We start from the raw sequence: 24,065 nt of genomic DNA on the forward strand, positions 1-24,065 counted from the left end.
CTTTAAAGTAGAGACACTACATACTGATATACACCTGAACATCAGCAGGATAGGACTCTTTAAAGTAGAGACACTACATACTGGATATTTCCTCCTTAAATCTTTAAGTGTGCTATTTTTAACTCTGTTACGTAGAGACCCTTAAAATGTGTGTTGTAGCGTAACACAAATATGATTTAAACCGAGAGGATTAGCAGAGGAATAATCTCACAAACTATTCAAACGCTGAGCTTTTTGGCTCCAAACTACAGAAATGATATCCGCCAACAGTTTTCTTCCTGCTCACAGAAACACTGACTTCTCTCTCAGCTGGCAGGAAAACTACGACTGCGTGATGAATATAATCTCGTTATCCGAGCACTCCGGGAAAAATGTTAAAGAGTTTAAATTGAGCAATTAAGAAAGCGTGGGAGACAAGGGGGAGGATAGTCTTTAATTAGAGTCGAAGCATTAAGAGACGCAGCATTACTAATGTCTATGCTTCATTTAAATATATCATTCATAACGTCTCGGATTTACTTTTAAAACTGACCCACGAACAATAAAGTTGAAGCACTTTGCGTTACTATACCACACAAATTCTTTTTCTAGACGTCTTTAGCAAAGTAACATTATGAAGAAACATCTAAACACATCTATCTCCTATTTGAGTCGTATTTTAAGCGAATATGAGAAACACTTAGAAGGATTTGCTGCTTTTAGGTTCAAACCCCGCTGCAGTCAGCATGTCGTGGTGTCCCTGGGACCCTTCACCCCAGAGTGCCCACAGTACTGAATGTATGTAAATCGCTTTGGATACAAGCGTCTAACACGTGACATGTAATGGAAGGGAAAACAAATACCAGGCATGTTTTCACCACTTCATATAGTTTAATTCTCTATAAAATGTACTGTATCAATCACTTCTGCAGTTACACAGTTTCAGATTCATCCACACACCCTCCTCTGATCGGTTCTGATCAACAAACCTTCTGCTGCTGCACTCCAAGTCTCCTGCAACACGTACACTAAGCCCCTCGTGATGTTACATTATTCTCGTTGCACACAGATGAGACCGACAGCGCTTTTAATTTGTACTCACCCACAGATCTCAGTCCGGGTCATTGTTCCGGATAATCCTAATTATGTGCCAGTGAGTTTCTACATTATCACCGCGCTGCCTTCACTTCACTGACGGGGGTTTCTGAGGGTTTCCGTGACAGCCACACATGGGAGGGGTCTCTCACGCGACGTCATTATAATCCTGATTTAACTCAGCGCTCCTCCCCCATCCGCAGGGAGGAGACACTCAAGGTGAATAGGGTAAGAATATATCACCACGAGACTTCCGCCCTTCATTACTGACATTAACATAATATATTTTGTATTACACGTGTTCAATGTTGTTGACATTTAGTCAGAGGGTTTAAGAGAGAGAGGATGTCTTTCATAAAAACAGAAAATATGTCCATCAACATTTTCTGCATGTTTTTAGTAATAAAGTGTGTGTACATGAGTGTGTGTGAGATATTCCTGCCGAGAGAGGAGGAGAGGAAGCGGCCTTTAAACATCTGCAACGGAACATGAATATCTGTTTACACACCACAGGGGAATAGGGTAAAATAATGCACTAATAGATATCACCGTGAAACTTCCCCACTTCATTACTGACTTAAATACAACTACTTTTTGTATTACAAGTTTTCTGAAATGTTGTGTTTAAATATGCAACTTAGTAAATATGTCATAATGTGGACACTTTTCCAGACCTGATATGTGAACATTGGTTCAAAGTAGTTCACATATTCGAGTCATAGGTTTTTACTTAGATGATTTTAGATATCTCGATGTAACACACTGTAAATACTGCCAACTTTCTGCATGTTTTTTAGTAATAAAGTGTGTGTGAATGAGTGTGTGTGACTGGTGTAGAAAGCTCCAGAATATACGGAGGAATGAAAGTAGAGAATTTGGGGTGTGTGAGATATTCCTGCTGAGAGAGGAGGAGAGGAAACGGCCTTTAAAGTTCTGTGTAATATGAATATCTGTGTACACACTACAGGTGAATAGAGTAAATAAATATTACAGATATCACAAATCATAAAATACTGCCATCAAAACGTGAATTTAGGACAAATTTAAGAAGATTGAAGAAGAAGATTCAACGTATTGTCATTAGTGCAGGTACTATAAGCAGTTTCTCTGCCTTTGACCCATGCTAGTGTCTGGAGCAGTGTGCTGCCGTTATGTACGGCGCCCGGGGAGCAGTGTGGGGAGCGGTGCCTTGCTCAGGGACACCTCGGTAGCACTTGGTCTTTCCGGGACTTGAACTGGTGACCTTCCAGTTGTCCCTATGGACTTCGCCACCACCGCCCTACGCAAACAAACTGATAGTTAGTAAAACAAACGCCTAAATGTAAATTATGGATGTTTTCTTTCTAGTAGGATTAAAGAGGACGTGTTATAAAAGATAAATGGCCCAAAAAATCAACAACAAACTACTAAAAATGTACCAATAATTTAAAAAAAGATTTGGATTTGATTCTCTCTGCATCAAGTGATTCTCCTCCGTCAGACACAAAGACACTGAACCAGAGGATTTGTTCCAGTCAATACTGTGAGGGAAACTTCTGAAGCAACGGAGACTCAGAGACACGAGGAGAGCTGGAGCTCTGAGGGAGTCAGGACTCAGAGACACGAGGAGAGCTGGAGCTCTGATGGAGTCAGGACTCAAAGAGACGAGGAGAGCTGGAGCTCTGATGGAGTCAGGACTCAGAGAGACGAGGAGAGCTGGAGCTCTGATGGAGTCAGGACTCAGAGACACGAGGAGAGCTGGAGCTCTGATGGAGTCAGGACTCAGAGAGACGAGGAGAGCTGGAGCTCTGATGGAGTCAGGACTCAGAGACACGAGGAGAGCAGGAGCTCTGAGGGAGTCAGGACTCAGAGGGACTCTGAAGAGCCCTCCTGTAGCTCCAGGGTTTAACTAGTTCAGAGTGTAACCAACATTCTTCAATAGAGAGACTAAACAGCTGAGGACACTGGATCACAGTTGTCTCTTATGGCTCGGGGTCATCTCCACCCCGAGAAGGATGGGCTCCAGGTGTCCCACAACAATAACTATCTCTGACCGAGGGTTGCCCGGTAACAAACTGGTGACAACAAAATGCTAGGGCTGCCCCTCCTTACGGGAGGTAGCGGCTGCTCCAGCGTCTGCGCCAGAGGGCGAAGGCGGAGGACCTGCAGGGCAAAGGATTCCCTGACAAACACAAACGTGATGACTTAGTTAAAAAGCAGATGTTTATCTCAGGAACCCATCAGAGACACTCACCCTCTCGGTGGGCGTCATGCACTGCAGCTTCATCTGCTTCAGGTAGGTGGCCGTGAGCGGCATGTTGTAGTCGATCAGGTCCGGGACCAGAGAGGTGGGCCTGTCGTTCTCTGAGGAGGAGAAACACACACATAATCCCCAGACCTCCACAGCATGGGGGGTCCCGCGGTGCTGGGACCCCCCAAGAGAATACATCTGTGATAAAGCAATTCCTTTTAAGTTAAGTGCTTTTTCAGGAATGTAATTTAGTGGAAACTAAGTCACTGGAACAAATGTTGTGACGATAACATAATAATGTATTTATTACCCCAAGCTTATTCTAATGTTCTGTATCTTGGGCCAAAGTAACCAAAACAATTACAAATATATAAAAGTCACACAAACTATGTTACTAAAAAATAATAACGCAAAGAAAAAAGTTAAAATCTCCTTCTTCCTGCATTCAATGGCCTCTCAGGACTGGGTCTGTCCGCACGATGACAACAGGGTCAGGTTGCTTATTAACACATGATAACATCTCCAGTTTTCTCGCCTCACATGCATTAATGAGAAGTATAAGAAGCCATGAAACAAACAATTAATAACAAATACAAAACAGACATAAAGAGACATTCGGTGGAAATCAACAAAAAGTTAAAGAAATACAGATATGTTCAGAAAAAAAGACAAAATACTGAATAAATGTCATTTAATAATAAAAGATAGCTCTTAATTAGCTGATTTGAAATATGCCTGTCCATTTATTTTCATGAGTTTGCCTTTCCCTTCAATATAAATTATTTATATGAACCCTTATGTTGCGTTCGGGTCTCCCGTGACCCGTTTCAAGTTCAAATGATATAATAACTTCATGATATCCTCCACAACACGACACAACTGATTTCTACCATTTTCGCCAAGTCTGAAGTCCTCTTAAAAAAAAAAGTATGTAATTTGGTGTTGGGGAGACCCGGCGGAATTGTTGTGGGTGACCAAATTTGGACCAATCAAGACTCATCTTTGACTTTAGACACCCCTCCCCCTCCCCCTCCATCCACTGTAACAATATGTGTTCGCAACATGCACCTGGTCTCCCCATGTTTAATGTGTAGAATTGTTTATTTCTACTCTTCTGTGCCTTGTTATGTTTTGTTGTTCTTTATGCTGCTGCAACGCAAACATTTCCCAATTTGGGATCAATAAAATCTGATTTTATAATGTTATACTCCCGCTGCAGTCCCCTCAGCGAACACTAGAGGGACTCTGGGGTCAGGTCAGTGAATATACCGTCCTCTAAAAGGCTGCGTTACATCATGCAGGGGATGGATATCATATACATCTATATATTTACACAAAATATGTTTTATTAATGAATGTTCGATATCAAAACACCTAAAAGCACACATCAGGTCATATAACGTGTTAACAGGACGTTAGCGTGTAATAAACAAACAGAAAAGACGTTTCTAGGACTGCTATGATGAATTATTTACGTACATGTTGGACTTTTATCCCTGTAGATATTCTCTTTACTGTGAACTTTACTACACAGCTGCCATACTGCAGCTACTAGTTTAGTATTTATATTGTAATTTTTATATTTTAAATGTATGTTCTTGACTTGTTTTAAATATTTAATAAGTGATTAATAATATAATAATATTAGGAGGGATGAAACCCTCTTTAATGGTCTCGCATGCAGAGCACACAGTGAAATGTGTGCTCTGCTTTTAACCCATCCTAGCACCAGGGGTCTAGCACTAGGAGCAGTGGGCAGCTATTGCACAGCGCCCGGGGAGCAATGGAAGTGAGGGGGGAAGGGGGATGTCCGGTGCCTTGCTCAATGGCACCACAGCAGGGCAGGAGGTGAACTGGGACCTCTCCAAGTAGAAGTCCATACTCCATATTTAGGTCTGTTCGGGGACTTGAACCGGCGACCCTACGGCTCACAGTCCAAGCCCCGACTGACTGAGACACTGCCTCAATATGTAGAGAAAGGGAAGGCTGATGTATAATGGTGAATTATTGTTGTTGTTTTTTGCATCTGGTAGAATATAACAATTCAACTAGGGGTTAACCAGGACTAAACAAACAAGTTAACATAAATCAAGAAGCATTTTAATACGGAAATGTAACATATTGTACCATTAAGTCAATCTTCATAAATGTCAACAGATAATTCAGATTTCCACTCTTTTTTAATTCACTTAATAACCGACTTTATCAGCAGGAAGCAACCCTGTTTCTGAGACACAGTGAACATGTATAAAAGTACATAAATGAATACAAAAAAACAAGCTTAGTGTAGCATCCTTCCTAGTGTTGGTTCAATGAAATACTATCATGCTTTTTTAGCCTGCATTATGCAAAATGCCATTAATATGCCCGATAAATTGATCTTTAACAAGGACCTTTCTTATATTTGTATTCACTGTTAATATGTTTGTTGTAAGCACTAAACGACATCTCCTAAATGTACTGATTCTGATTAAATGATTCTATAAAATCCTGCAATAATAACTATGCAATATGGATGCTATATCTTCAGAACTGTTACAAGATGTGTATTTTATGTCATTTCTTTATTTTTTTCATCTTTAATATTATTTGCATGCATGCTTCTATATGGCGCATTTCCACTGCAGGACCTCGCACGGCCTCGTACGGTATAGTTAGGCTCACTTTATGCTGCGTTTCCATTACAGTAGTAGCTGGGGTAGTAACTATAGTAACGCAGTGTAGGTGGAGCCGTGACGTCATCTTCAATGCGAAACACAAATCCAACATCAGCCGTTAGCTGTTAGCCCTCAGAGCTCACAGCTCCTCATATCTGTTCAGAAACTAGACAGAAGTGAAACAAGTACAAACCACAGACTGCCTGTGTCATGGAGAATACAGTCGCTGGTTTATTTATGTCTGTATAGGCCGTTGCTGTGAGTGTGGACGGTCGGAGCATATACTGCGTTAGCTTAGCCAGGCTACATTTAGAAAACACACATTTAAGAAGGTGTTTCTCTGCCGTCTGTCTGCAGACTTGTCAAAGCATTAATTCATGGTTTTTACTAACCGGTATCAGTATGTTGTTACTTCGGCATCATTTAGAAACGTGTATTACAATTAAATCACGGTCAAATATGTTCATCTTGTTGTAGTTGTAGCCCCCTTGCCAGCGATTCTCTCTCTAGTTTAGCATGCTCAGCGCGACTCAGCCCGGTTGTTGGCCCGGAAAGAACCTCGATTTTGGAGAGCCAGAAAACTGTGAAAAAGTAGCCCTGAGCCGGAACTAGCCCTCGTGGAAAAGCAAACAAAAGAACCTTGCTACGTGCTGTAGTGGAAAAGCGCCATTAGTTAACATGAAGCTCTTTTCTGCGGGAACAATGTACATTTCCCCTCTGTGACTAATAAAGGTATTATGATGCTGATTCTGATCAAATTCTTCTATAAAAACCTGCAACAATAACGCCTAACTGTTGCACTAAAGCAGTGGTTCTCAAACTTTTTCTGTCAGGCCCCCCCTTTGGAGAAAAAAAAAAGTCGGCCCCCCCCCCCAACACAAATAGTCAGGCTCAGTGGCGGCGCCAGAGATTTCTTTTGGGGGTGCTGTGGGGTAGCTTGACGTTTCATAGAGGGTGCTCAAACATTTAGGGTTTCCCATTAATGTACCGGGCGCTACAGAGGAATGTTCTACTACAACAATCCACACGCATACACACAGTGTGACAGTTACAATGAAGGCTCGATCATCAGCTTACGGCATATAGGTGTAAGCAGGGGTAAAGTGCTATTTATATAGGTGGTGTGTGGACCTCACATAGGGGGGTCTGGGGGCATGCTCCCCCGGGAAGACTTATAAATATTCAAGTTAAAAGCATCAATCTGGTGCACTTTGAGAGCAACATGAAGAGATCTATGGATACCTCTCTCAACACCAGATGAAACAGAACTGTAAACAGATTTACTTTTTCTTTATGGATATTTTACAAATCACCCTTTTAAACTTTATTCTTTTTTTAATGTCATATAGTATTTCATAGCTGTTTTTCATGTATTCTCTTATTTTTTTATAACTATAATGATCATATAAACGAGTGCCTCGGAAATAATTGTTTACATTAATGGTGACCAAAGCGTTTGAGACCCACTGAGATAACGCTGAGAGTCCTTTAGTTCCCTGAGCCTCTCAGTCTCACAGGAGAGGGCTCTCCTCCACTTTGTTGTTGAAAAAGCTCCTTATATTCGTTAGCGTAGCTCGCTAGCACCAGAAGCTAACAACAACGATCTCCAGTACCGGTGCGCTCTCTCTCTCTCGCGCACGTACACAAAATGGCTCGTTCCACACACACAGAGCCGAGCTTTAATGAAACACAGAGACCCAGACGTAATAGTACTGTACTGCATTATATTATTTTCGAACCAATAATTTTTTTATTATGATTTTTTTATTTTTTTTTATTATGATTTTTTTTTTATTATTACCATTTTTCCTCCTGGTCTCTCGCGCCCCCCCCCCCCCCTGGCATGCCTCTGCGCCCCCCAGGGGTGGCGCGCCCCCCACTTTGAGAACCACTGCACTAAAGGGTTGATTGGTCTCCAACATCCCAGCATGCAACACAGCAGTAATGAAGCCTTTCCCATGTCAGAGTGTCAAAGGATCCAAGCGTTATCCTCTCCTAAAGGTTGGTCTATAAAAAAGCCCGTCTGTTAATGATGTCTGCGGAATTAGCGAGCGGCGGTACCTTTGAACTCGGCCGTGCTGGGGTTGATGTGCATCCTCTTCTGACACTCTCCACAGCTCATTAGGAAGCGAGTCACCGCCTCTCGGGGCAGGAAGGCGTACGTCTCCGCGATCTGAGCACAGGAGAGGGGGGGGGGGACACAACAAGCAGAAAGTCAGAAAGAATAGCAGCAACACAACGTTTAATTTGTGCATGAGTGAGAGTGTGGGGTCAGTGGTTTCTGATATCTGGAAGAAATGAATTGTGTTTTCAGAGAAGCGGTTATTGTCCTCTTTAAAGGTCACCTATTATGTAAAATCCACTTCTTCATGTCCCTTCTACATCAACATGTGTCCCCTCTTCTTCACGTCTCTTCTACATCAACATGTGTCCCCTCTTCTCCATGTCTCTTCTACATCAACATGTGTCCCCTCTTCTTCACGTCTCTTCTACATCAACATGTGTCCCCTCTTCTTCATGCCTCTTCTACATCAACATGTGTCCCCTCTTCTTCATGTCTCTTCTACATCAACATGTGTCCCCTCTTCTTCATGTCTCTTCTACATCAACATGTGTCCCCTCTTCTTCATGTCTCTTCTACATCAACATGTGTCCCCTCTTCTTCATGTCTCTTCTACATCAACATGTGTCCCCTCTTCTCCATGTCTCTTCTACATCAACATGTGTCCCCTCTTCTCCGTGTCTCTCCTACATCAACATGTGTCCCCTCTTCTTCATGTCTCTTCTACATCAACATGTGTCCCCTCTTCTTCATGTCTCTTCTACATCAACATGTGTCCCTTCTTCTTCATGTCTCTTCTACATCAACATGTGTCCCCTCTTCTTCATGTCTCTTCTACATCAACATGTGTCCCCTCTTCTTCATGTCTCTTTTACATCAACATGTGTCCCCTCTTCTTCATGTCTCTTCTACATCAACATGTGTCCCCTCTTCTTCATGTCTCTTCTACATCAACATGTGTCCCTTCTTCTTCATGTCTCTTCTACATCAACATGTGTCCCCTCTTCTTCATGTCTCTTTTACATCAACATGTGTCCCCTCTTCTTCATGTCTCTTCTACATCAACATGTGTCCCCTCTTCTTCATGTCTCTTCTGCATCAACATGTGTCCCTTCTTCTTCATGTCTCTTCTACATCAACATGTGTCCCCTCTTCTTCATGTCTCTTTTACATCAACAAGTGTCCCCTCTTCTTCATGTCTCTTCTACATCAACATGTGTCCCCTCTTCTTCATGTCTCTTCTACATCAACATGTGTCCCTTCTTCTTCATGTCTCTTCTACATCAACATGTGTCCCCTCTTCTTCATGTCTCTTTTACATCAACATGTGTCCCCTCTTCTTCATGTCTCTTCTACATCAACATGTGTCCCCTCTTCTTCATGTCTCTTCTGCATCAACATGTGTCCCTTCTTCTTCATGTCTCTTCTACATCAACATGTGTCCCCTCTTCTTCATGTCTCTTTTACATCAACAAGTGTCCCCTCTTCTTCATGTCTCTTCTACATCAACATGTGTCCCCTCTTCTTCATGTCTCTTCTACATCAACATGTGTCCCCTCTTCTTCATGTCTCTTTTACATCAACAAGTGTCCCCTCTTCTTCATGTCTCTTCTACATCAACATGTGTCCCCTCTTCTTCATGTCTCTTCTACATCAACATGTGTCCCTTCTTCTTCATGTCTCTTCTACATCAACATGTGTCCCCTCTTCTTCATGTCTCTTTTACATCAACATGTGTCCCCTCTTCTTCATGTCTCTTCTACATCAACATGTGTCCCCTCTTCTTCATGTCTCTTCTGCATCAACATGTGTCCCTTCTTCTTCATGTCTCTTCTACATCAACATGTGTCCCCTCTTCTTCATGTCTCTTTTACATCAACAAGTGTCCCCTCTTCTTCATGTCTCTTCTACATCAACATGTGTCCCCTCTTCTTCATGTCTCTTCTACATCAACATGTGTCCCCTCTTCTTCATGTCTCTTCTACATCAACATGTGTCCCCTCTTCTTCATGTCTCTTCTACATCAACATGTGTCCCCTCTTCTTCATGTCTCTTTTACATCAATAAATGTGGGTTCAACATGTAAGAAGTAGAAAGTACAGGTATTTGAGTTCAACATGTAAGAAGTAGAAAGTACAAGTATTTGAGTTCAACATGTAAGAAGTAGAAAGTACAAGTATTTGGGTTCAACATGTAAGAAGTAGAAAGTACAGGTATTTGTGTTCAACATGTAAGAAGTAGAAAGTACACGTATTTGTGTTCAACATGTAAGAAGTAGAAAGTACAGGTATTTGAGTTCAACATGTAAGAAGTACAAAGTCGTCAGAAAAATAAGTTGTGGAGTAAAGTACTGAAAAATGTACTTAGGTACAGTAACAAAGTATTTGTACTCCTCTACTTCCCACCTCCCTCTCTCAGGTGAAATATCCACCTCTTTGCCTCTCTGTTTCTGCCGTGCCACCCTCCCCTCCTCACCCTCACCCCTCCTCTGGCGTTTCCCTGTAAAACGGCGACCTTCACGTGACCATGGAGCCACAGCAGGGTGCCCCCCCCCCCCCCCCCCACCGACCCCCCTACCCACCCTTAAGCCATCCGAGAGGAAGAAGGCCACCCAGAGCAGCGTTGGGCTCCCAGAAGGCCACAGTGACAGCTCCATATTATGCCCTGCCCCACTGAAGCTGCTCCTCAAAAGGGTTCACGCTATGAGACGTGACAGGACCTCTACAGGGCGGGAGGAATATCTGCCTCCCATCCTGAGGGGTGAGGGGTCCTGCTAACATCCCCCAACTCTGCGCTACAGCTGCACACAAAGACCCTCATGCTGCAGGATGCCACACCTCCGATTCTTACCCCACATCAGAATCATATTTATTACCAAGAAGGTTTATTTTTTTATTTTATTTTATATTATATGTTGCATTGTTGGAGGAGCTCCGGTCAGTAGCTTTGTGCATATGACAATAAAACCTTTGCATTTGAAAGGTTTACACATAAGGGATTTTCTTTGGTGTGAAAGGTGCATTCAAGGACACAGAAAAAAGTGGTTTTTAAACACGCTCCGTGTATCCATCACTTCCTGGTCTTCTCTAAAGAAGAGGGACCAATGGAAACGTTGTCATGTTGCCGTTGGTCACCATGGAAACATTCATTAGCTAACAATGACATTATTGTTCTATTAATATAAAGGGAGGTCAGGTACTCTTTAAAGCAGCTGCTAGCTATGGGTACTTTTTACTGAAGTACACTTCAAAGCCTCTACTTTTACTTGAGTAAAGACGTTTAGTCAGTACTTCTACTTTCAGCAGAGTATTTTTAAACACGAGTATCTGTCCTTCTCCTTCAGTAAAGGAAGTGTGTACTTTGCCATCTCTGGCTCTTATCATGTGGTTGGGTTTACTCACAGCTTTGTACGTCTTCTTCTGCCCGGCGTGTTTTGGGGCTCGTCCAGGATCAGCGCCCATCTCCACGTGCATCGCATAGATGATGTCGAAGAAGTCCTCCACCACGGCTACACGTTTCAGGGAGGAGTTGTCCTGGGCTGAATTCCCATCTGAGCACTGAAACACAGACGGAGAGAGATTACTTTAATGTCCCAGCTGACTCCAAGATATCAGGGTCACCCGTTTGTTCTAAAGTCTTAATTTATGGGTTGTGTGAAAAGAGGAAAGTCGCACGAACGCGCTGAGGTGAACTTTGCGGAATGACTTTGCACCATTTGTGAGCTACGTCCTCTAAAAGTGATTGTAATAGATTGGAAAATGCTTTTGTCAGAGTTAAAGGAAGAAATCAGACACTGGGAGAATCTCAGCTAGATTTATTTATTAAGATCATTTCAAACATTTTCAAAAAGACATATTTCAGAAACAAACATTTAAAAATCACGTATAAATTGACTTTTTGTTTAATTGTTTTATGTCTTAAATAACTATGTTGCATTGTTGGACCATACACTGTAGCTTATATATGACAACATTAAAACCTTTGAATCTTGAATCTAAAACATTTCAGAAAACACAAATACATATCGAAAAACAATATCAACAAAAGATAAAATAACATTTCGGAAAACAACAAAATATATCAAAACACAACATATTACAAAAAGAGAAAACATTTCACAAAAACACACGACGTCGCAGAAAACACAAAGAAAGCAAAAGAACATTTTACAAATGTGCCTGTAGAAAACGGGATAGCAAGTAGTCAGTTTAGCTTCGGTTGCTATGGTAACATCACCCGTTTTATACCAGAGAAACTTTCATAACAGCGTTGTGATGCCAAACAGTGTCAATTCAGACTGACACACATTCACTTAGGCTAAGGGGAACTGGGGATATGCATCAGCTGCTTGTGTGAGTCGGACAGTGAATACTTTAGAGCGGCCGCTGCAGTGTGAGCTAACCGGGAGCTAACGGGAGAATAAACTCCGTGGAAGAGCAGCACTGCAGCGGTCGGTAAATGCTGCAGAAACACATCAATAAACAATGAACCACGGCACTCTGGAGCAAAGTATAAGGTTGGAGAAGTCGTTATTCAATTTATTCTGGCTTCGTGTGATTAAAAGCAACACGATCATCGACCCAACGCAGTTCCCCGTTGTTGTTGTTGTTGTTGTTGTTGTTGTGCGCTGTAACGCCGTTGGGGAGCAAAACAGCGATGTAAACGGTGACGTCATGACGCAGCAGCGGCAGCACCAGTCGGGCTCTGGGCGGTGTGAACAGAGCGGGAGCAGAAAAGGGAAACCGTAGCGGAACCAGAAAAGCTCTAGCTCGGGGGTAGAAAGGGAAAAGCGCTGGTGTGAAAGCCGCAAGAGACACGAGGAGAGCTGGAGCTCTGGTGGAGTCAGGACTCAGAGACACGAGGAGAGCTGGAGCTCTGATGGAGTCAGGACTCAGAGACACGAGGAGAGCTGGAGCTCTGATGGAGTCAGGACTCAGAGACACGAGGAGAGCTGGAGCTCTGATGGAGTCAGGACTCAGAGACACGAGGAGAGATGGAGCTCTGATGGAGTCAGGACTCAGAGAGAATTCACAAGACATGTCACGAGCCACGAGTTGACCACACGGTTGAGATGCCACAATCAATTCTGAAGAACCCTTCCTCTGGTAGGAGGTTTTAACTTCGGAGTGTAATAATCAACATTCTTCATCAGTGAGACTAAACATCATGGACCCTGAATCTAACTCTCGTCCGTAGGAGAGACTGAGCGCCGGGGAGCCTTCGTCCCTGAACAGTGAGCTACCTCATGGCGGCTTGTGCTCGGTCACAGACTGGCACCAACAATGCGCCCAAGCTCCTCCCCCTTAAGAGAGGTAGCAGCAACACCCAAGGCCGTAGACCTAGGCCACGGGGAAGGAGACAGTGAGAGGAGAACACGATGAACTGGGTCTAACGTTGAATACCTAAGCAGATTATTCCCTAACACTGTATTCACTAACAAGCCAGGGAAAGAGGAAGGTCTCAGAAAGGCAATTTACACGACAGGAAGTGTTGGCCAGACGGGTGAAACTTGCAGACGTGGTAATTACAAACCAATGTTGTCTCTTCGACCTTCAAAGAATTGATTTCTAAACACTGCTGCTGGTTTATAAAGCACTGAATGGTTTAGGCCCAACATACATCTCTGACCTCCTGCTGAATGATGAAGCATCCAGATCCCTCAGGTCTTCAGGTCGGCTTCCTGAGTCAGAACTGAACCTGGAGAAGTTCAGTTATCATGCTCCAAACATCTGGAACAAGCTGGAGACTTTTCTTTTTGTCGCTGCTTTTAATTGAACTATTCACATCTCACACTGTAACTTTCATTCATGTATTTCTTCTTTTAATGTTTCTTTTATTATCTTTGCTTTTTAAATGCCGTTTTCTTAATGTCTGTCATTGTTGTAAAGCACTTTGAATGACCTTTAAAGGTGCTGGATAAATAAACTAGATAAATCTGTCTGTCCTGAGGAAGTGAGAATTAGAGGCTAGATGTGAATTCAAACCGCGGGGAAATCAAACCAGAGAAGGAAGTTATACTAAAATGATGATACATGTACGACAACAATCCTATCCAGCGCTGGTTTTTGGCGTCTGAGATGTTTTAAAAATAACCGCAGGACGCTGCAGCACCTCTGGCTCCATCCTGCCTCCGTGAAGAGCTGACCCTGTCGCCATAGAAACTGCTTTCTGATTTCTCCCGGGCAGGTGGGCTGGGCAAAGGGTCATATGACACGCCGTGGAAGTGGTATATCGCCAGGACAACGGCCTCCATCCTCCGCACCACAAGGGGCTTCTTCCACTCTGCTCCCTGCCTCCATCTTTCCCCGTAACGCTCGTTTACAAAACACTTTCCACAGATTTCTGCAGAGCTCCGGCACACCACTCAAGATTCAAGGCTTTTCTTTTCAGTTGTACAGCAGCTACGTTGTGACCATGGAAAGATGAGGTCACAGGCTGCTCCAACAGTGCAACACAATACCACGGATACAACAGTGCAGGATAGTCGATATACAGGTCATTGGAATATTGATATAAGTTGCAAACAGACGTTATGGAGGTTCTTTCGAAGGTGCGGGGGTTTAACGGTCTTACGGCCCGTGGTACTGACGTTGAAAAGGGCAGCAAATAAAGTATGTATTATATTCACTGTTGATTATGTTCTCGATTGGTCCTTAGAAAATGTCAGAAAGATATCTTGCATTGAGTCAAAAACTCAAGAAATACAGCAAAAGAGCTCAAAACTCACCTCCTTCAAAGGTCTCCTATCACGCTATTCTTAGCCATATATGTCTTTGAAGTGTTTCGCTCAAAATCCCAAACAGATCATGCATTTCAGACATCCCTCATATCCCTCTATTTCAGCCCTGTGTAGAGAAACGCTGATTTTGGGTCCTTGGGGAGGAGGCGGAGCTAATGCCTGCTCAGAATTCTGGAGATAAAGTTAAATTCGGCTGTGATTAAACGCCATCCTGTTTAAACCATGTCAAGGATTATCTCATGCTTTTTCTCTCTCAGGTTTATCACAAGGTGAGTTCTTTTTTTATGTCCTGCTTTTTAAACACGTGCTCTCCAGTTCAGGTTAGCTCTGAGTGTTAGCGATGCTAATCTAAACAAAGACGAGATTACGTCCAAAACACGTCGGGCATTGTTTCTGATAGCAACTCTCTGTGGGTCCGCCATCGGAAATGACGTCATATCGGCAGCAAATCTGTATCCGCTCGTTGTTCCCCCGTTTTTAGAGATGTGGGTACGGAGGAAAAAAGAGAGGGTTTTATTTTCTGACGCTGCGTGAGTTCCCCGATGCACCGGGGACACATTTATGTATAAAAGACATCACAAAGTGCATTTTGCTTGATAGGTCCCCTTTAAGGTTAGTTTTTACATGTGTATGTGTTTTTATATGTTTCTAGTTATTGTGCTTTTTTATTATTTGACTCCCATTGTGTTATTCTATATCAGTGCTTCTCAAAGTGTGGTCCGCGGACCACTGGTGGTCCGTGGGCGCCCCCTAGTGGTCCGTGAGTATATTGGTAACATTTCACATTTGAAATAAATACATTTATTAAAGTTTTCCGCACTCTCGCGGGAATATCTCCGCAATGGAGCGAGCTTAAGTTTCACTTTCGATTGCATGATATAGCCCAGATAAACACCTTCATCACACATGCTGCCACTTGTTTGTACCATTTTCAGGCGATTTGTATAAAAACGATGTGTTTTTGGATATTTGTGGAGTTAGGTGGTCCGCGAGTGTTTTTTTATTGGTTAAGTGGTCCTTCGTCCTTGGTGTGAAAAAGTTTTAGAAACACTGTTCTATATGGTATGCATTCCCTGCACTTTGGTCACCTGAGGTTGTGCCATCTAAATAAATAAAGATTGAGATCGCGATGGTAAAGTGGAGCGAAGAATCCAGATCACATTCAAGGAGCACTTCTTATTCATCGAGCGCAGCGTTTCTCAACATCAATCTGCTCTCCAGAACTTTCATATATTTGTTTTGCTCAGAGGGTTCCTGATGCCAGGAGCTAATGCAAGTCAGATGTAGATGATGACTGTATATGAATATAAAGGACGGATCCAGCACATCTCTGCCTCTGCTTATTTCATTTCTATATTTATTCTCAATGTCTTTCTTTCCATAACTATTTTTACTTTAGTTAAACATGTTTTTAAAAATGATTGTATTACTATTTCTACATGGTTTTACTAATATTTGGCCTTCTTTTTAAATCCGTTGTCTTATTATGTGTTATTTGTCTAAATTGGGTACATGCAAGTAAATCGTAACATTTTCAGAACTCCAATTGAAAGTTAAATGTCCCAATAGGATGAGAAAATGCATCGGAGACGTTTATTCAATATGTCTCCAGCTCTTCTGCAGATATGAGACGGCTCTGGCATCTTCTTGGGTTTCAGGTGGGGAGATGGTTCTGTTTGAGTGAGACGAGGGTCCGGTCCAAAAAGGTATCCCCCCCTCCAGCATTCAGGACTCTCACTTTCCTCCCTCTCTCTCCTCTCTTTGACATTTCTGCACACTTCCTAGGATCTGACATTTCATTTTTGCCTGTTTTTTTATTTCGTCCTAAATCCCAACTGCTTCCTCCATGTCTTCAGGTTTCAATTACAAACATGAGCAACCCAGCAAGTTAATAAATAAATAAATTCACTTTGGGACAACTATTTCAACCTCTGAGAGCAGAGGGGGGAGAAGTACGCAGATCTTGTAACTTGAGTAAAAGTAGAAGTACTCAGGTCTTGTACTTGAGTAAAAATAGAAGTACTCAGATCTTGTACTTGAGTAAAAGTAGAAGTACTCAGGTCTTGTATTAGACTAAAAGTAGAAGTACTCAGATATTGTACTTGAGTAAAAGTAGAAGTACTCAGGTCTTGTACTTGAGTAAAAGAAGAAGTACTCAGATCTTGTACTTGAGTAAAAGTAGAAGTATTCAGATCTTGTACTTGAGTAAAAGTAGAAGTACTCAGATCTTGTACTTGAGTAAAAGTAGAAGTACTCAGATGTTGTACTTGAGTAAAAGTAGAAGTACTCAGATCTTGAGTAAAAGTACTCAGATCTTGGACTTGAGTAAAAGTAGAAGTACTCAGGTCTTGTATTTGAGTAAAAGTAGAAGTACTCAGATCTTGTACTTGAGTAAAAGTAGAAGTACTCAGATCTTGTTCTTGAGTAAAAGTAGAAGTACCAGAGTGTAGGAATACTCTATCACAGTAAAAGTCCTGCATTCAAAATGTTCCTCAAGTGAAAGTAGAAAAGTATTCTCATCTAAATATAGTGAAAGACAGTGAAAGTAGTCGTTGTGCAGATTGGTCCATCTCAGAATAATATATATGATATGTTTTATAATGATTGATCGTTAAAGTGTTCTCAAAGCAAAGTAACTAAAGGTATTACGTGTTGACCTCTGAACTGTAGTAGAGTAGAAGAATCTCAAGATTATACGTAAGTACAGTAACTTAGTAGTTGCTTTCCACCTCCGCTGCGAGACGTTGCACTTTATGACCCGACCCGAGTTCCTGCTCTTGGAGGACCTGACCTCAGAGGGAACCGAAGCACCTCATGTTTGTCTGAATGTTAAAACAGGACAGTTTCCTTCATCCCGCCACCTCTCCTCTCTGTCCCATCTCTTCCCCCCCCCCCCCTTCCTCTCGTGCTCTCCCAAGTGCGAGGTAATGATCGTTTCCATGGCAACTAAAACCAGCTCACAGAGCGGGTTTGTTTTAATCCGGCGCCCCTCTCCCTTTCTCTCCTCCCATCCTCCCTCTCTCCCCCCCTGTCAGCACGGTCTAAATGTAATGATAATAAATGAAATAATGGCGACCCTGCACCTCATCATCACAGCTGTAATCTATCGCTGGTGGAGTCACCATCATCATCATCATCCTCTTCTTCCTCCCAGTGACATCATCACAATGGTGTCAGGTCCATTCATGCTGGATTTAGATAATCTCACCCACTGTGGGGAGAGGAGCACCCACACCGCTGAAACACACCCCAACAAAACATCCAGCGCACGGGATATTCTGCAGGAACACAACCCGAAAACACACACGTGCAAAACGTGCAAAACAACATATATAACATATTCTATTGACATGTAAATAGACTTTTTGCACTACTTTTTACTTTGTATTTTATTATATATGTTGCATTGTTGGAGGTCAGAATAATGTCATTGCCATTTCAAAAAAATTAGGCTAATTCTGTTCAGGTGTCATGGAAGATAAGATACGTTATTGGGACATGTTTGCGTTGCAGCAGCAGAACAAGACATGGTATTGTACAATACAAAATAAAAGACTAGAAATAAACATTCCAAAATGTAAACATCTCAATAGAATAAAATAGCATTAAAAAAAAAGTTAAAATATGAAATAAAAAGCAGGATATTATATACCCGTATATAAGACCAATACTTGTTTTGTGTGGATGGGTCGATCACCAGAAGCCCGATGATATGAAATGTCAGCCAGTTTTAAACATTTTGGAATATACGGAGCATTACGACAACAAACTGTAATATCTAGCATTTTGGTTCCCGGATGTCCTGATCTTTGTTTTGAGCAACTCTCCAATCCCAGTGACGTCATGTGTTTACAATATAAGTAGTTTATATAATACAATAACTGATATTTGACATTACCACACAAATAATCGATTCATGGTAAAGAGTGCCAACATTACATTACATGTCCCTTGTTAGTCGCTTTTATCCAAAGCGACTTGCTGTGGACAATCCCACAGCGTCTCAGGGACACACCGACATGCTGACTGCAGTGGGGTTTGAACCTGTGAACCCCTGATACCAACACGCCTTCCATTAGAGAGAAAGAAAGATTTCAGAAACCTCCGTCTGTGGGACCCAAACTGAAATCCTCAGACTAATTCGAGGAACAGCAAGTCTACGTGACCGCCGCCTTGCCAACCACTCCGCAAGGAAAAGAAAACCCTATTCTTATCCTATTTTCAGTAAGCGAGAACGTTTCGGACACAAACACTATTTTGTTGAGTGCGTCATGTATGAAGGAAAAAACGGCTTAATGTCAGTTTGTGACGTAGATTGGGTTCCCTACTTAAAGGTGGGGTAGGTTTCAGAAACCGGCTCGAGATACACTTGTTGTTATATTCCATGGAATGCTCTTAGCATCCCGATAGCAACGAATATCTGAAGTGCTTTGACAACAAATCCATAAAAAAATGTCACCTGTGGAAGCCGTAGTGCTGTAAAAAGCACGACCAATCCGTTTAGCCGGCCGCCCTGTCTGTCAGCCTTCCATCTCGTGCACAAATGTATCTCGTGCCGTCATTGGGCGTGCATTGCGCGTTCGTGTGTGTTGGAGGAGGTGCTCTGTAAGGAAGTCTGAAGGAAGGGGCGGATTCTTTTCGCCTGTGTACTTTCAAATGTTAGTGCACTCGAGCCGGTTTCTGAAACTTACCTACCCCACTGTCACTACCCGATCCGTCCCCCTGCCCGATCGGTACTGCGCATGTGCGAGATGGTCCACCATATTGGACAACTCCGGACCGCAACCCAAGTAGGATATTTGGGGTTAAGTGCATTGTCAGAATAAGTGAGGAATGGATTTAACTTCTGTTCGACAGCTATATGCCATACATTTTTGCATACATTCAGTAAATATTTATTCAGTATGATAGCTGTCCATCTTGGGTTGCCGTCCGGAGCTGTCCAATATGGCGGACCATCTCGCACATGCGCAGTACCGATCGGGCAGGGGGACGGATCGGGTAGTGACACCCACCTTTAAGTTTAAATAAGTCAACGTAGACTTTTTATATCACACGGGACACGACCATTGTTCTCCTTGGTGAAAAGTCCCGTGTTCTTTTGCTCCAAACCTTAAACATTGACCTTCTGCTTACGAGGTCTTTTATTATCATAATGTTTTTACGATGCAGTTTTGTTTTTGCGGAACGTAATTATGTTTGCGTACAGGCTGCTCACAAGTCCCTATTCTTCAACGTAACACACAAAGCATGGATGGCTCCAGATCCAGAAAACAACGCAAACTGAACACTTTGAGAAAATTGTGACATTTTAGAACAACATGGCACCTTTGGCGTTGTTGATCATCGTGCAGAGGGCGAGATATCGTACAACACGATAATTATTGTACGTTAATAAGATGCTTAAAAAAGTCAGCATTTACTTTTGGTTTCACACGGGACTCGAACAACGGACTGCTGAATTAATTAATGGTTCTTTTTAAGTTCTACGTCAGAGAAACGGTAGAAGGTGGTCTTTTTATATTCCTGACATATGTAGGTTCTCAAAAAATGATGTTAATTCTTCATTAATGAAATGGGTTGTCTCTTAATTAAGAACCATTTTTGACCAACGAGGCTCAGTGTGAACTCGATTTGTTAGCAGACAAATGAGTTGGTAGTAGTTGGGATTGTGTGTTAACGTTGATTCTACGAAGACCAGGTTGCTACCTGAAGCCTTTCTCCATCTCTCTGCTTCTGGGAGCCGTTTAATTTCCAAACACAAGTCAACGGGGAGTTAAACATTCACCGTGTGTTTCTCGGTGTGTGTTTAGAGCAGCACATGTCCGCCGGGCAGCGCCTCGCAGCATCTAAGAGGAGAACAGCTGTTGAGCAGCGCTGGAGATATTTGCTCTCATCAGCAGCAGCCAGGCTTTTATTTTTTCATATAAATAACGGGAGCAAAAAGGAGACATGTCAGCATCCCTAATCGCCCGACAACACCGTAAAACTTCTTCTTCTTCTTCTTCTTCTTCTTCTTCTTCTTCTTCTTCTTCTTCTTCTTCTTCTTCTTCTTCTTCTTCTTCTTCTGCTCTTTATAATCCCGTAGGACACGATCAGCCCCCATCCTCTGCCCGTCCCGCACAAAACTGCTCTGTTGCTAGGAGACTGGAGGGGTGAGACGGCTGCCCCCACCATGGCCCCCACCCCCGCTGGCAGTCACACACACGCACACACACACACAGGTCAGGAGGGGGGGGGCGGTTCACGGGAAGCAGCTGGGTCACAAAGACGGAAGACATCACATCCACCGAGGGGAGAAATGTACCCGTCTTCAACTTTTATAGTTGACACATAAACGTGAAGATTGTGTTTTATTCTGACACGCAGAACGCCACTTGAAAGCTACGGGTGGCACGGCAGAACCAAAAGCCATTACCGGATTTTAGGAATTATATTTTTCTGTTGTGGGAAGGGAAGTCACGCTGTCAATACATTCCTTAAGAGCATGGTAAAAAACAAAAAAAGGAACACTAAATCCTTTATACTGGTTTAACAGCTCATAATTCCCTCTCTAACATCTATTTTTAAAGATGTGAAAACTGTGTTTATTTAAGTTTCTCACTGACAAGTATGATTTACAAAGACTCTAAATGTAAGGATAACGTTATAATCGGCCTAAGTGCATCATAGTGCATAATTCTATGGAACCTCCGTTGACCAGCTGCTAATAGCTATCAGCTAACTTTAACTAGCAGGGATTTTTTGTTCACCAAGTGCAACATAGTGCAAATCTATATAACCTCTTCTCATTGGCTGCTAACAGCTAACTGCTAACAGCTAACATGAACAAACATGGATGTTTTATTAATCAAGTGCAGTGCAAATCTACCGAATCTTCTTCAGCTGCTAAGAGCTAACTGCTAACAGCTAATGTTTACTAGCATGGAACAGAGTGCATCATATAGTGCACATCTATAGAACCTCTTCTCATTGGCTGCTAACAGCTAACTGCTAACAGCTTGAGCTAACATGAACAAACATGGATTTTTTTATTAACCAATTGTATCATAGTGCAATTCTATATAACTCGACTGTTTCTAACTGCTAACAGGCTAACGTTAATTAGCATGGATTTTTTTGTTCAGCAAGTGCATCATATACCTCATTCACACCAACGGTGTTTCGGGGCCGGTTCGGAGCTGGAGCTTGAAAAGCACCGGGTTTTCCTGTTCACACCGCAGCGGAGCAGCCTCTTAGCTCCGGAATCCGGTTCGTTTCAAGCACCAAAAAATTGTCCGGCCAGAGCAAAAGCACCGCATACGTCACGCTTACGTCGAGGCGGGGGCAGGGGCGGGGTCAACTCCTGAACAACAACAAGAAGCCCGGGTTTTATCCAGTTTGTACACAACGATGGAGAAACTTAACAAGCAGCAGTGGTCCACTGAAGAGACCAGCTACCTACTGGGAATCTGGTCTTCCGAAGAGGTACAGAGGAAGCTGGAGCACAATCGGCCATTGTTGTTGTTGTCGGTGTCGGTGTGAGGGGTTTCCGTGCGGGTTGGCTTTATGAAGCAGGCACGCAAACGATGACGCAATGACGCAGCACCAGTCGGACTCTGGGGAAAGAGCCGGAGCTAAACCGAAGAACCGGTTCTGAACCTGAAAAGCTCTAGCACGGAGCTTGAACCCGGAGTTGCGTTGGTGTGAATGAGTATAGTGCAACTCTATGGAACCGTTTAGCTGCAGCTAACTGCTAACAAGCTAATGTTAACTAGCATGGAATAAGTGCACGTAGTATCCACCGCTAGTTTTCTGTAAATTAAATAAAATGAGACAATCTTCAAATTGTTGTACATTATGGGACGTTTGGCATCAATGCTACATCGTACAGAGGGCCACATTGGATGACTGATACTAAATGTCTGGTATCGTTACCTCACTTCAAGGGGAGGACCGGAAAGCCCTGCCTCACAATAAGTAGCTTAAGTTGCAGCAGCAGTGATGTCAGAGGGACTGTCCTTATTTGTGTGTGTGTGTGTGTGTGTGTGTGTGTGTGTGTGTGTGTGTGTGTAGTGTGTGTGTGTGTGTGTGTGTGTGTGTGTGTGTGTGTGTGTGTGTGTGTGTGTGTGTGTCTGTGTGTGTGTGTGTGTGTGAGTAAAGATGGCTGTGTCAACAGTACTCATGACTCAGATTATCTCACTGCAGATGTGACAACAGGTCATCTTTTAAAGCCCCATCTCCCCCTCTGTAAATCTATCACACTGCTAATGGACACAGCAATGACACAACCCTTGTTTCTTCTTCTGTGTGTCAGCGTGTGTGTATGTCAGGGTGTGTGTGTGTGTGTGTGTGTGACATTAAAACTATGGGACAAAAGAGACCATTACCTCCATATTGCCCCAAATGTCTGCTTCTGTTTCTTTTCTTTCACCATCCTCCTCGATTCATGACGCCCTGTCATTAAATCCACATTATGTGCTCTTGTCCCACATCCATATCTGTGTGTGTGTGTGTTTCTCCCCCCGCCTGCTCCCATGATGAACATTATTTGATAGAGTGTGTGACATCCCCGATATCCCAGCGAGACGCAGACGGTCCCACCGGCCGGCTGCTGACGTTTCGGTCTCAAAGCGGTTTGAAAATGACGGCTCAGAGTCCATTATCAGACCGTCCCAGTTCGTTAAACGTCGGCCCGGCAAAGGTATTAAAAATGACGGTGGGAAGATTATTGCCGTCTTAAAGACTCCCTGTGTGTGTGTGTGTGTGTGTGTGTGTGCGTGCGTGTGTGTGTGTGTGTGTGTGTGTGCGTGCGTGTGTGTGTGTGTGTGCGTGCGTGCGTGTGTGTGTGCGTGCGTGCGTGTGTGTGTGTGTGTGTGTGTGTGTGTGTGTGTGTGTGTGTGTGTTGTGTGTGTGTGTGTGTGTGTGTGTGTGTGTGAGGAGCAGGACTATCTCCCACACAGGGGGGAGGCCCCCGGGCCAGTTAAAAATGGTGTTAATTTCTCGTCCTATGGGAAAGCAAAGAGCGGCCTCTCCATGGCAACAGAGAGGGTGCTGAAGGGAGGAAACAGAGCAGCGACCCCCTCTTTGTACAGCACACACACTGACACACACACACTGACACATGCAACGAGCAGCAGCGTTTCATCAGCGTGTACAGTAACCGTCACATAACGTCTGCAGTCTGACAGGAAAATAATCTGCAACTGTTTTTGATTGATTGTTAAAGTCATTTTTCATACAGAAAATGCCGTTTCCAGCTTCCCAAATATGGAGATTTGCTGCTTCTCTGTTTGATTTCACATTAAAGTGAATATCTTGGGG

The 24,065-nt window shown here is 43.1% G+C and overlaps 1 protein-coding gene across 1 annotated transcript in view; it reads right to left on the reverse strand.

Moving 5' to 3' along the window:
* Nucleotides 1–24,065, reverse strand: part of nol4la (nucleolar protein 4-like a) — a 61,016-nt gene that overhangs the window by 24,863 nt on the left and 12,088 nt on the right. The window contains exons 2-4 of the mRNA XM_034086456.2: nucleotides 11,425–11,580; nucleotides 8,023–8,134; nucleotides 3,308–3,417 (exon numbers count right to left, since the gene is read on the reverse strand). Coding sequence (XP_033942347.1) covers nucleotides 3,308–3,417; nucleotides 8,023–8,134; nucleotides 11,425–11,580 — 378 coding nt within the window. The remainder of the gene's footprint in view (nucleotides 1–3,307; nucleotides 3,418–8,022; nucleotides 8,135–11,424; nucleotides 11,581–24,065) is intronic.

Source organism: Pseudochaenichthys georgianus, chromosome 7, assembly GCF_902827115.2.
Source record: "Pseudochaenichthys georgianus chromosome 7, fPseGeo1.2, whole genome shotgun sequence".
In the NCBI taxonomy this organism is placed as follows: Eukaryota; Metazoa; Chordata; class Actinopteri; order Perciformes; family Channichthyidae; genus Pseudochaenichthys; species Pseudochaenichthys georgianus.